This window comes from Notolepis coatsorum (assembly GCF_963971535.1).
Source record: "Notolepis coatsorum genome assembly, chromosome: 4".
Taxonomy (NCBI): Eukaryota; Metazoa; Chordata; class Actinopteri; order Aulopiformes; family Paralepididae; genus Notolepis; species Notolepis coatsorum.
This window is the reverse complement of record NC_140168.1, coordinates 17080673-17094652: the sequence shown is the minus strand read 5'-3', so window position 1 is coordinate 17094652 and position 13980 is coordinate 17080673. Positions and strand designations below refer to the sequence as shown.

The 13980-nt window shown below is 45.4% G+C and overlaps 1 protein-coding gene across 1 annotated transcript in view; it reads right to left on the bottom strand.

Moving 5' to 3' along the window:
- Positions 1 to 13980, bottom strand: part of stk25b (serine/threonine kinase 25b) — a 43920-nt gene that overhangs the window by 11664 nt on the left and 18276 nt on the right. Inside the window, exons 5-8 of the mRNA XM_084313652.1 lie at positions 6484 to 6641; positions 5814 to 5999; positions 2610 to 2755; positions 737 to 842 (exon numbers count right to left, since the gene is read on the bottom strand). Of these exons, the coding sequence (XP_084169778.1) occupies positions 737 to 842; positions 2610 to 2755; positions 5814 to 5999; positions 6484 to 6641 (596 nt within the window). The remainder of the gene's footprint in view (positions 1 to 736; positions 843 to 2609; positions 2756 to 5813; positions 6000 to 6483; positions 6642 to 13980) is intronic.

Below are 13980 nucleotides of genomic sequence, written 5' to 3'. Positions count from 1 at the left end.
TGTAGTTAGTGTGTAGTTAGTGTGTAGTTACCTCTGAGACTGAGTGTGTAGTTAGTGTGTAGTTAGTTACCTGTGAGACGGAGTGTGTAGTTAGTGTGTAGTTAGTGTGTAGTTACCTCTGAGACTGAGTGTGTAGTTAGTGTGTAGTTAGTTACCTCTGAGACGGAGTGTGTAGTTAGTGTGTAGTTAGTGTGTAGTTAGTGTGTAGTTACCTCTGAGACTGAGTGTGTAGTTAGTGTGTAGTTAGTGTGTAGTTACCTCTGAGACGGAGTGTGTAGTTAGTGTGTAGTTAGTTACCTCTGAGACTGAGTGTGTAGTTAGTGTGTAGTTAGTTACCTCTGAGACTGAGTGTGTAGTTAGTGTGTAGTTAGTTACCTCTGAGACTGAGTGTGTAGTTAGTGTGTAGTTAGTTACCTCTGAGACTGAGTGTGTAGTTAGTGTGTAGTTAGTTACCTCTGAGACTGAGTGTGTAGTTAGTGTGTAGTTAGTTACCTCTGAGACTGAGTGTGTAGTTAGTGTGTAGTTAGTTACCTCTGAGACTGAGTGTGTAGTTAGTGTGTAGTTAGTTACCTCTGAGACTGAGTGTGTAGTTAGTGTGTAGTTAGTTACCTCTGAGACTGAGTGTGTAGTTAGTGTGTAGTTAGTGTGTAGTTACCTCTGAGACTGAGTGTGTAGTTAGTGTGTAGTTACCTCTGAGACTGAGTGTGTAGTTAGTGTGTAGTTAGTGTGTAGTTACCTCTGAGACTGAGTGTGCGTAGCTCTTCTGTAGCTTGTTCATAGAACTGGGTCTTACTGTAGGAAAGGACCACATGGGACACTGGTTGTCGTCGCCGTCAGCGTCCCTGACAGAGGAGGGACAGGGGGGGGGTTAGTCTCAACACACACCCCCGCCACGAGAGGAGGGACAGGGGGGGGTTAGTCTCAACACACACCCCCGCCACGAGAGGAGGGACAGGGGGGGTTTAGTCTCAACACACACCCCCGCCACGAGCGGAGGGACAGGGGGGGTTTAGTCTCAACACACACCCCCGCCACGAGAGGAGGGACAGGGGGGGTTTAGTCTCAACACACACCCCCGCCACGAGCGGAGGGACAGGGGGGGTTTAGTCTCAACACACACCCCCGCCACGAGCGGAGGGACAGGGGGGGCTTAGTCTCAACACACACCCCCACCACGAGCGGGACACACAAAACATCACCCTGCGTTAGAAAACGACCACTTCAAGAAACAAAACAATCCAGTTTAATTGGTTGATTGCGTTCTATATTCTGACACACAGGGTGTGTTGACCGTGTGACGTACACGCCTCCCATTGGCTGACCGTTCAGAGTAAATTAGTTTCAATATGTGGCCACCCGTGATGTCATCGGGGACATTGAATCCGTGTGTTGATTACAGTACCATGGAATTATGTTGACGAGAAATAGCAGGTATTATATGGTCTTATAAAAGTGGTTTTAACAGGTCAGATAGGGTCTTATAAAAGTGGTTTTAACAGGTCAGATAGGGTCTTATAAAAGTGGTTTTAACAGGTAAGATAGGGTCTTATAGAAGTGGTTTTAACAGGTCAGATCAGGTCTTATAGAAGTGGTTTTAACAGGTCAGATATGGTCTCATAAAAGTGGTTTTAACAGGTAAGATAGGGTCTTATAAAAGTGGTTTTAACAGGTCAGATAGGGTCTTATAAAAGTGGTTTTAACAGGTAAGATAGGGTCTCATAAAAGTGGTTTTAACAGGTAAGATAGGGTCTCATAAAAGTGGTTTTAACAGGTCAGATCAGGTCTTATAGAAGTGGTTTTAACAGGTCAGATATGGTCTCATAAAAGTGGTTTTAACAGGTAAGATAGGGTCTTATAAAAGTGGTTTTAACAGGTCAGATAGGGTCTTATAAAAGTGGTTTTAACAGGTAAGATAGGGTCTCATAAAAGTGGTTTTAACAGGTCAGATCAGGTCTTATAGAAGTGGTTTTAACAGGTCAGATCAGGTCTTATAAAAGTGGTTTTAACAGGTCAGATAGGGTCTTATAAAAGTGGTTTTAACAGGTCAGATAGGGTCTTATAAAAGTGGTTTTAACAGGTCAGATAGGGTCTTATAAAAGTGGTTTTAACAGGTCAGATAGGGTCTTATAAAAGTGGTTTTAACAGGTCAGATAGGGTCTTATAAAAGTGGTTTTAACAGGTCAGATAGGGTCTTATAAAAGTGGTTTTAACAGGTCAGATAGGGTCTTATAAAAGTGGTTTTAACTAGCAACATTGTGATATAAGGTGCTCATTCCTTGGCAATGTGGCCCTTATAGATAAAGAGATAGCAGTGTTTATTTCTCTTCATGAAACAGGAGACTGACATGTCTGAGACTGAGACAGAGTTATGAGTGATGAGTGATGAGTTATGAGACTGACATGTCTGAGACAGAGTTATGAGTGATGAGTGATGAGTTATGAGTTGAGACTGACATGTCTGAGACTGAGACAGAGTGATGAGTTGAGACTGACATGTCTGAGACTGAGACAGAGTGATGAGTGATGAGTTGAGACTGACATGTCTGAGACTGAGACAGAGTGATGAGTGATGAGTGATGATGAGTGATGAGTTACGAGTGATGACTGACATGTCCGAGTCGTCGGAGCTGGACTCGTCCCCGTGGCCCTCAGACTTCCAGCGCCGGTAGCGGTCGATGAGCTCCGTCAGGCAGGGCGTCTTCTTGGTGTAGCGGGTGATGAACTTGTGTTTCAGGAGCTCCTTGGCTGTGGGCCTCTGTAGAGCGAGGGGAGAGACAGGGACAGAGAGGGAGAGACAGACAGGGAGAGACAGGGACAGACAGGGAGAGACAGACGGAGAGAGACAGGGACAGAGAGGGAAAGACAGACAGGGACACAGACAGACAGGGACAGACGGAGACAGACGGAGATGAAGACAAGCATTCAGAAAAGATTGTTCATTTCATTTCCTTGAAGCAGTGGTTCTCTACCCGGGGGTTCCAGAGTGGTTTTGTGGGGTCTCAAAAAGATACAGATCCATATAAGTAAGGGATAATCAACGAGTAGGTGTGTGCGTTAAGTAAGGGATAATGTATAGCTACGAGGTCATTGTCGCTAAATAATTTACCGACATGGTGTTCTAAACCCAGTGAAGGTCAATTATTTTGCGACAATGACCGAGTATAGCTATACATTATCCCGCTTATTACATGGCTAACTTATTAACAATATACGTAATTCATTTTACACCATCGACAAGACGAGATCAAATGCAGACGCAGTTGTTCTGTTGCTCCTCTGTCATCGGCAGGTGTAGTGCAGCTGTGCGAGATACAGCTGGGAACGAGGTTACAGCTTTCGTGACTGGAATCAAAATGCTTGATTGTGATTGGTCAATAGCGCTCTGTTGCCCCTAACAGCGGTCATTATTGCGCGAGAAATAATTGACCGCTGTTAGGGGCAACCGAGCGCTATTGACCAATCACAATCAAGCATTTTGGCGAATGTTAAAACGCCATGTAATAAACTGTTTTAAGGCACGATGTGGAGGCAAAGAACCACCAGACACAGCAGAGGTCCTTAAAACCATTTAACACACGTTGATTATTATACCATGGTCATTAAAACCATTTGGTAAATGGTAAATGGCTGCTTTTGTTATATAGCGCTTTACAATTTGTTACTCACATTTTACCCATTCACTCACACATTCACATTCACTCACCGACGGCGGAGGCAACCATGCAAGGTGCCAACCTGCTCATTGGGAGCAATTAGGGGTTAAGTGTCTTGCTCAAGGACACTTTGACACTCTGCCCGGGAGGAGCGGGAATCGAACTGGGAACCTCCGGATTGCCAGACGACTGTTCTACCTGTCACCCCCTAACACAAGTTGATTATACCATGGTCATTAAAACCGTTTAACACAAGTTGATTATTATACCATGGTCATTAAAACATAGTTTAATAAAACATTAAACCATTTAACACACACCTCTACAAGTTGATTATTCCACTTGCCAAATGTTCCATTTATTCATATTTTCAACATTAAAATATAAAGAAATGTGTTATTCATGCTTTATGTTATTTTATGCTTTCATTATAGTCCCTCTGTGTTACCTTAGCAACTGCTTGACTGATGCCAGTGATGATGATCCAGAAAGCTAACTTTATGCTAGTAAGCCTTTCTGTCAATAACTTTGCCTGTGATTAACAAACAGTGAATATGATCCGACAGTATGTTTGACAAAAAGACTGGCTTGCTTGCCAAACATCTCATTGTCCCCAAATCAATAACCTTTTTTTCCCCCACGTTAAATATGCGTGGGTCAGTCGTAGCCCCAAGTACAGTCATTGTTGCGAGTTGAATTGCAAGGACGGGATGTGTCATGATATGAAGGGATTAAGCAAATCCAGGAATAAACCGCCTCTCCACATCTGCTCTGCTAGCTCTTATTCTGGGAAAATAATAATCGCTCAAAAGAACAATACTTTGAGCGACGCAATTGCAAAAATAACTATAATGTGCATAAAACACAGCAGTGCAACACAAGTCATGGTGTTTGATGTGAGCTCACTGAGGCCAGAGAGTGCATTCAGCTGAATAGTGAGATGAAGCACATCCTACCTGGTCAGGGACATTGTTGTAAACCTTGCCGCAGACCACTATACTCATAAAGAGTCTTTATTGAGGCTCTGAGGCTCTACTCACAAAGCATGAGTCTTTATTGAGGCTCTACTCACAAAGCAAGAGTCTTTATTGAGGCTCTACTCACAAAGCGTGAGTCTTTATTGAGGCTCTACTCACAAAGCATGAGTCTTTATTGAGGCTCTACTCACAAAACATGAGTCTTTATTGAGGCTCTACTCACAAAGCATGAGTCTTTATTGAGGCTCTACTCACAAAGCGTGGGTCTTTATTGAGGCTCTACTCACAAAGCGTGAGTCTTTATTGAGGCTCTACTCACAAAGCATGAGTCTTTATTGAGGCTCTACTCACAAAGCATGAGTCTTTATTGAGGCTCTACTCACAAAGCGGGGGTCTTTATTGAGGCTCTACTCACAAAGCGTGAGTCTTTATTGAGGCTCTACTCACAAAGCGTGGGTCTTTATTGAGGCTCTACTCACAAAGCGTGGGTCTTTATTGAGGCTCTACTCACAAAGCGTGAGTCTTTATTGAGGCTCTACTCACAAAGCGTGGGTCTTTATTGAGGCTCTACTCACAAAGCGTGGGTCTTTATTGAGGCTCTACTCACAAAGCATGAGTCTTTATTGAGGCTCTACTCACAAAGCATGACTCTTTATTGAGGCTCTACTCACAAAGCATGAGTCTTTATTGAGGCTCTACTCACAAAGCGTGGGTCTTTATTGATGCTCTACTCACAAAGCATGAGTCTTTATTGAGGCTCTACTCACAAAGCGTGGGTCTTTATTGAGGCTCTACTCACAAAGCGTGGGTCTTTATTGAGGCTCTACTCACAAAGCGTGGGTCTTTATTGAGGCTCTACTCACAAAGCATGAGTCTTTATTGAGGCTCTACTCACAAAGCGTGAGTCTTTATTGAGGCTCTACTCACAAAGCGTGGGTCTTTATTGAGGCTCTACTCACAAAGTGTGGGTCTTTATTGAGGCTCTACTCACAAAGCGTGGGTCTTTATTGAGGCTCTACTCACAAAGCGTGGGTCTTTATTGAGGCTCTACTCACAAAGCGTGGGTCTTTATTGAGGCTCTACTCACAAAGCGTGGGTCTTTATTGAGGCTCTACTCACAAAGCGTGGGTCTTTATTGAGGCTCTACTCACAAAGCGTGGGTCTTTATTGAAGCTCTACTCACAAAGCGTGGGTCTTTATTGAGGCAGGCCTCCACGAACTCTTTAAAGGGTTTGCTATAGGATCCGTCCAGGGTGGGCGGTGTGTTCTTGGGGATGAGGAACAGGACTCTCATAGGGTGCAGGTCCGAGTTGGGTGGCTCTCCTTTGGCCAGTTCTATGGCCGTGATGCCCAGAGACCAGATGTCGGCCTGGGGGAACACAGCAGAGGTGAAGTGGGTAAATAAAACAATCCGAAAATTTGTGTAGGGTATGTGGATATGTGTATCTGTAGATGTGTGGGTATGTAGATATGTTGATGTGTATATGTAGATGTGTGAGTATATAGATATGTAGATGTGTGGGTATGTAGATATGTCGATATGTAGATATGTGAATATGTGAATATGTGGATATGTAGATATGTGGTTATGTGAATATATAGGTATGTGAATATGTAGGTATGTGAATATGTGAATGTGTGGATATGTGGTTATGTGAATATGTCAATATGTGGTTATGTGGATATGTGAATATGTAGGTATGTGAATATGTAGGTATGTGAATATGTGAATGTGTGGTTATGTGAATATGTGAATATGTGAATATGTGGGGGATCAATAAGATCCCCGACACTTGTCGTTCAGGGATATAATGGAATCTAGGTGGCGGTGGAGGGATTTAGTGGACTCTGACCTTGAAGTCGTAGGCAGACTGTTTGATGACCTCTGGAGCCATCCAGAAGGGAGTGCCCACAAACGTGTTCCTCTTGATCTGTGTGTCTGTTAGCTGGCCGGCCACGCCGAAGTCTGCCAGCTTCACATCCCCCTGCTCCGATAACAACACGTTGGCAGCTAGAGAGAGAGAGAGAGAGAGAGAGAGAGAGAGAGAGAGAGAGAGAGAGAGAGAGAGAGAGAGAGAGAGAGAGAGAGAGAGAGAGAGAGAGAGAGAGAGACGGAGAGAGGGAGAGAGAGAGAGAGAGAGAGAGACAGAGGGAGACAGAGGGAGACAGAAAGAGACAGAGAGAGACAGAGAGTGTGAGAGACAGAAAGAGACGGAGGGAGATAGAAAGATATTTAAACCTGGTGATTCACCACACTAGTGGGCATACCATGTAATCACAACGTTCTGGGTTTGAATCCGGTCTATGGGTTATGATTGTTGTAATATGCTGTCCAATATTCAATACGGTTTGATTTGTGCCAACGAAGCTGATTTTGAATTGAAGTGAGACAGAAAGGAAACGGGAGGAAAAGAAAACAAACTAAAAGAAAGAAAGAAAGAAAGAAAGAAAGAAAGAAAGAAAGAAAGAAAGAAAGAAAGAAAGAAAGAAAGAAAAAAGAAAGAAAGAAAGAAAGAAAGAAAGAAAGAAAGAAAGAAAGAAAGAAAGAAAGAAAGAAAGAAAGAAAGAAAGAAAGAAAGAAAGAAAGAAAGAAAGAAAGAAAGAAAAAAGAAAGAAAACAGCCAAAGAAAGCAACCAAAATAGCCAAGCGATTGAACGATGACCGCATATCAAAGCAACCAAAACAGCCAAGCGATTGAACGATGACATGACAGCATATCAAAGCAACCAAAACAGCCAAGCGATTGAACGATGACAGCATATCAAAGCAACCAAAACAGCCAAGCGATAGAACGATGACAGCATATCAAAGCAACCAAAACAGCCAAGCGATTGAACGATGACAGCATATCAAAGCAACCAAAACAGCCAAGCGATTGAATGATGACGGGTATCTCCAGCGACTACAGGGATCTCCAATGGTCACTTACATTTCATCAAATGGGCTCCAATGTTCAAAATGGACACAAACTGGCAACTTTGGTGAGAGAACCAAACTGTTGTTGTTAGATCAGCTCAGAGCTTTCCCTCCCAACCAGTGGTGCGGTGCAGTCGTAATATGGGAACTGGTAACACGCCACGCCACGTGCACGCGCGGGTACGTGCATGCGCACAGAACTGATTTATACACACACACACGCACGCACACACACACGCACACACACACACACACACACACAAGCGCATATACGCAAGTGCAATCTTTCTATCATACAAGCTCTTCTTGCTCTCTATTTGTGTGAATGTGCGCGTGGAAAGCTGGCGCGCAGCACAGACGCTTGATTCAATATCATAAGCAGGTAGACCCCCATCACGAATTCCGAGCCACATTAGTATTCACCTCCACTGCCTGTGTCACACAGAATGAAGGGGGAGATGCATTCAGATAGCCAACACCCAGACACTTAGTCTACCTGCGCTTTTTGTTATGTAAAACGGTGGCCGGGTACTTAGTCACAACGAATGGATACAGTGCATTTTTGTGTGTGCGTACACGCGAGTACACATCCGTGCGCGATCGCGCGTACTTCTGCCTCAGTGATCTGGTAACACGGCGTGTAACCGGGTGTGACCACGACTGCACCACTGCTCCCAACAAGCCTTGTTACTTCCGTATCTAGCTTCTAGAACCCAGAGCTTTCTGTCCCAACAAGCCTTGTTAGAGCCGTATCTAGCTTCTAGAACCCAGAGCTTTCTGTCCCAACAAGCCTTGTTAGAGCCGTATCTAGCTTCTAGAACCCAGAGCTTTCTGTCCCAACAACAAGCCTTGTTAGAGCCGTATCTAGCTTCTAGAACCCAGAGCTTTCTGTCCCAATAAGCCTCGTTACTTCCGTATCTAGAAATGTATCAAAAATACATTAAAAGATTAGTGCTTGAGAAAGCTTTTGGTAAAGTGTGTACCGGTAAAAATACAGCGTGATTATCCAAGATGGCCGTCCACTTCAATTCATTCTGACGCTTGAGTCACAACAGCAGACTTCTTCGTCAACTTTCACCACCTTCCCCGACTCTCACCCGCTCGGCTGCAGTCTCTTTCGGAGCGGACGCTCGTTGGCTACAATGGTGATCAATCAGTTTCGCCATCAGCGGTGATTGGTCAGTTCTAGGCCACTCAGAACCGGACGTGGTCATTTGACGGAAAGTAACGTGACACGGGCGTGGTGTACCATATATGGTACGCCGAACGTTAAGAGGTTAACAGACCTTATTACTGTGGTATCTACACTAACTTCTAGAACCCATTATTTAACAGACATTGTTACTGTGGTATCTACACTAACTTCTAGAACCCATTATTTAACTAGCCTTGTTACTGTGGTACTATCTACATCTACACTGTAGCTTCTAGAACCCATTATTTAACAGACCTTGTTACTGTGGTATCTACACTGTAGCTTATAGAACCTGTTCTTTAACTAGCCTTGTTAGGGTGCACCGAAATATCGGTTGGGTATCGGTATCGGCCGATAAGTGCCTTGTTGACTGCCATCGGCCTATAAGCTCAAATTTGCCAATGGCAGTGGCCGATAAATATCCGTCAATTTGTGTCGCGTCAATCTGGTCCACACATTCAAACTTTGAAAAAAGTTTCAGTCAAGCGACCTGCACAACCCCGCCCCCACACACACACGCTACTGCATCAAAGTTACTTATGATTAACAAAGGCATTCGTTTTGTGGCATTAACGTTATATAGTTAGTTACACGTTCAATAACATGAGCATATTTACCCGATCACTATGAATTGAAAATGGGGGACCGTGATGTAAACAAGACAAACGTCTTTCTCTGGTCTGCATCCCCTGATGATGATGGCGCTGCTCCGACCGGCTGCCTCTCTGTTCGCTCCGTCGAGACTGTGTTTACTTTTGTTAATATTTATAGTTTCTAGAGTTTTGTTCGTACCAACTGTTGGTGCATTTAATGTATATGACCGTCAGTCACTCATAGACATTGGATTACGGGAAATTTATCAACTGGATTACTCACTGGATCAGCTTTCCGAACCGCATCAATGGCCTGAAGAAATTCTCCGGAGATCAGGACCAGATCCTTTGTTCCTAGACCCCAGGAACAGAGGAACCAGACGGCGAGGGAAGAGGGCTGGGATCCGTAACAGGCTGAGATCCAGACGCCACCGTACACCACTGCCCAGTATATTGCTAGCCAATGTACAATCAATTGACAATAAACTGGATGACATCCGAGCAAGGATTCAATATCAAAGAGACGTTAGGGACTGCAACGTCCTCTGCTTCACCGAGACGTGGTTGACGCCGGACGTCCCAGACCACGCAATTCAACCGGCTGATCACTTCTTTATCCATCGCAAGGATCGGACATCATCAGAGTCCGGTAAACAACGTGGAGGAGGTATTGCCTTCATGTTTAACAAAAATTGGAGCGACCCAACTAACGTGAAGGAATTATCCAACCACTGCTCCCCAGAACTGGAATATATAACCATCAAGTGTCGTCCTTTCTTCCTCCCGAGGGAGTTAACGGCGATCGTCCTGGTCGGAGTGTATATTCCACCGCAAGCCAGCAACAAGGTTGCGCTCTCCAGACTACACGACGAGGTAAATAGAATCCAAGTGGCGAATGTTAACGCCGCCATTTTAGTTCTGGGAGATTTCAATAGCGCCAATCTGAGAAAGGTATTGCCTGACTTCTATCAGCATGTGACTTGCAACACCAGAGGCGGTAACATCCTAGATCACTGTTACACGCAATTTAAAGGTGGCTACAAGGCTCATTCTGATAGTGGCTTTGGTAAGTCAGATCACGCATCCATTTTTCTTTCACCAAAGTACAGACAGAGAATTAAAAGTACTCCCGTAGTCTCGCGAGAGGTGCAGAAATGGGATGTGACGTCAGAGGAGACGATCCGGTCAGTGTTTCACCACACAGACTGGATTGTGTTCCGCGACACAGATAACATTAATGCCTACACGGAGACAGTGCTGGACTATGTTTGTACTAGGGTGAAAGAAACAATCCCCACTACCAAAATGAAAGTTTACCCAAATCAAAAACCCTGGGTAGACAAATCCGTCCATGAAGCTCTGAGAGAGCGCACCAAAGCATACAACGACGGCCTAGAGGCAGGCAACATGAATGACCACAAGGTGGCGCGATACAACGTAAGGAGGACAGTGTCAGAGGCCAAACGACGCTACAGGGATAAAATTGAACTCCAGTTTGAACAAGCTGACTCTAGAGCTATGTGGCAGGGGCTCAAAACGATGACAGACTACAAAGGCGCCTCCCTCAAACTGAACAGTGACATCTCCTTAGCAAATGACCTCAATACCTTCTATGCGAGGTTTGATGCTGGTAATAACAACACCAGCTCACAAGCCTCGGCAATGGGGGGGGGGGGGGGTCGGCTGCTGATGGAGGCGCAGTGTTCAGGGTAACAGAGCATGAGGTGAGACGGACCTTTAAAAAAGTGAATATCAGGAAGGCAGCAGGTCCAGACGGCATCCCCGGCCGCGTCCTAAAAGTCTGTGCCGACCAACTGGCCCCAGTATTCACTGACATATTTAACCTGTCCTTAGAACAGGCTGTCATCCCCACCTGCCTGAAGAAGTCCACTATTATCCCTGTACCCAAAAAATCCAAGCCTGCTTGCCTCAACGACTACCGCCCTGTAGCTCTCACCTCCATAGCCATGAAGTGCTTCGAGAAGCTAGTAAAGGGCTACATCTGCTCCTCCCTCCCCATCAACATGGACCCCCTGCTATTTGCATACCGCCCCAACAGGTCCACGGAGGACGCCATATCCCATGTGCTGCACACAGCAGCATCACACCTGGACAAGAGGCAGGGGAACTATGTGAGAATGCTATTCATCGACTACAGCTCGGCATTCAATACCATAGTCCCCTCCATACTCATAGCCAAGCTCAGGGACCTGGGCTTGGGCTATGACCTCTGCCAGTGGGTCTTGGACTTCCTGACTGGCAGACCCCAGGTGGTGAGAGCAGGCAACTGCACCTCCTCATCCATCACCCTCAACATAGGGGCCCCCCAGGGCTGTGTTCTGAGTCCCCTCCTCTACTCCCTGTACACACACGACTGTGTGGCTCAGCGGAGTAGCAATACAATCGTCAAATTTGCTGACGACACAGTGGTGGTGGGCCTGATCTCTGCCAACGACGAGAGGGCCTACCTGGAAGAGGTCAAGGTCCTGGCGGGATGGTGCCAGGAAAACAGCCTCTCCCTGAACGTCAGCAAAACAAAGGAGATGATTGTGGACTTCAGGAGGTCGGGGGTCAAGGACTACAGCCCCCTCAGCATCGACGGGGCACCGGTTGAGAGAGTCAACAGCTTTAAGTACCTCGGAGCCTACATATCCGAGGACTTGACATGGACCACACACATTAACAGTGTTGTGAAGAAGGCACGACAACGCCTCTACTTCCTCAGGCGCCTAAGGAAGTTCCAAGTCAGCCAGAAGATCCTTAAGAACTTCTACTCATGTACAATAGAGAGCATCTTGACCGGCAACATCACCTCCTGGTTTGGGAATAGCACTGCACAAGACCAAAGCAGACTACAAAGAGTGACACGTTCAGCCGAACGCACAATTGGAGGGGGGCTCCCCACCCTCCAGAACATTTACTACAAGCGTTGCAAGGGCAAGGCTAAGAGAATCATTAAAGACTCCAGTCACCCGAACAACTGCCTCTTTGAACTGCTGCGGTCAGGCAAGCGATACAGGAGTCTCAAGGCGAGCACAGAAAGACTCAGAAGAAGCTTCTATCCCCAGGCCATCAGGCTGCTAAACGAACAATGAATGAACACTACACAACAACAACCACCAAACGCACATAGCACACACATCCACACGCACACACTCACTTTAAACAAACACACTGTAGCACCCACTCCACACACTTATAGCACACACCCACTTTAAACAAACACACTGTAGCACCCACTCCCCACACTTTATATTTATGGATGAAGGATTGCACTACAACTCGTACACCTTACTGTAAATTGTACCTAAAATTGTACCTCATCCCATTTCTGCTTTGCACTAGATAGTACTGTACATTAGTACACTGCATAGTATTGTGTATTGTATATTATATGGTAACTCAGAACATTGTACATATGTCTATACCGAACACTGTGACCTCATTTTCTTCTTCTAAATTCATGCTATATTATGTTATTATGTTATTTGATACTATCTTGTCTAGCACAGTCTCTGGAGCGTAACAGTAAGAAGCATTTTGTATGAAAGTATTCTGTACTTCTGTATGACAACTATTAAAGAACTTGAACTTAACAATTGTATGTATTGAGCCGTACTGTATTGTACCCATTCTGCAATCTGTTAAATAAAGTTTTTCATTCATTCATTCACCATAGCAAGCATTACTCATTCATATCTCTCACTTCCTTCCTTTGCTCAGAGGCCGTACTGAATTGTACCCATTCTGCAATCTGTTAATAAAGTTTTCAATCAGACAAATGTATAGAAAAGCTTTTATTATAACATTCGTTGCAGTAAAATCATTATGCCTCGTTTAGTACTCCTGCGGAGCGCTGGTAGCCTACTCGTGGGCCGCGGGGAGCTAACGTTATTAGCTACGGTAAGTTTGTTGTGGTTCTCTCGTGAAGATCAATGGCGGACTTCCCGGAAGTAACAAACGAATAAGCGCTTGCCGATTGGTGGTAAGAACAGCAGGAGGTGGGTGCAAGCGGTGTGACGTAATTGGCAGAATCGACTGTCAATCAAAATTGTTCTGTTGTACCTGACACGACACATGCATTGCAAACTCCGATTATGGAGATATTACTGGAGAACATGGAGCTTTGTTTGAGAGAGATACAGTGAGTGCTGTCTCTTTTTTTTGTATCCACTTTTTCTCCCATTTTCTATATTTTTCTCCCATCCCAATTTTGTATCATCCAATCCAACCCTCCCCTGTCACAAACGCTGTTTCTTGCCTCCCACAAGCCGGCTGCAATGTGGACTAAGTCATACATAGCACAAGTCCCCTCCGGTACTTGAGGTAACAGCAGTCGCATCTTTTCACCTGCGCAGCTCGATCTCTCAGTGGCGAGGAGTAACGCGTGGGAGGCTCACGCTGCCCCCGACACTTCCTGATTCTACTGCGCAGGCGCACCAACCGACCTGTAGGAGTCGCTGTCCACAACGCCCGATCCCCACCCATCAGTTTCCCACCCCCTAATACGGCCAATGTGTATTAGTATGAACGACCAGCTAAACTGAAAGCAATGTGGAGCGCTGGGCTCGAACAGGCAAGCCCAGCGTCTCCGTCATTCGTGGCGAGCGCCTTGCCCACTACGCCACGTAGCCGCCCTCAGTGA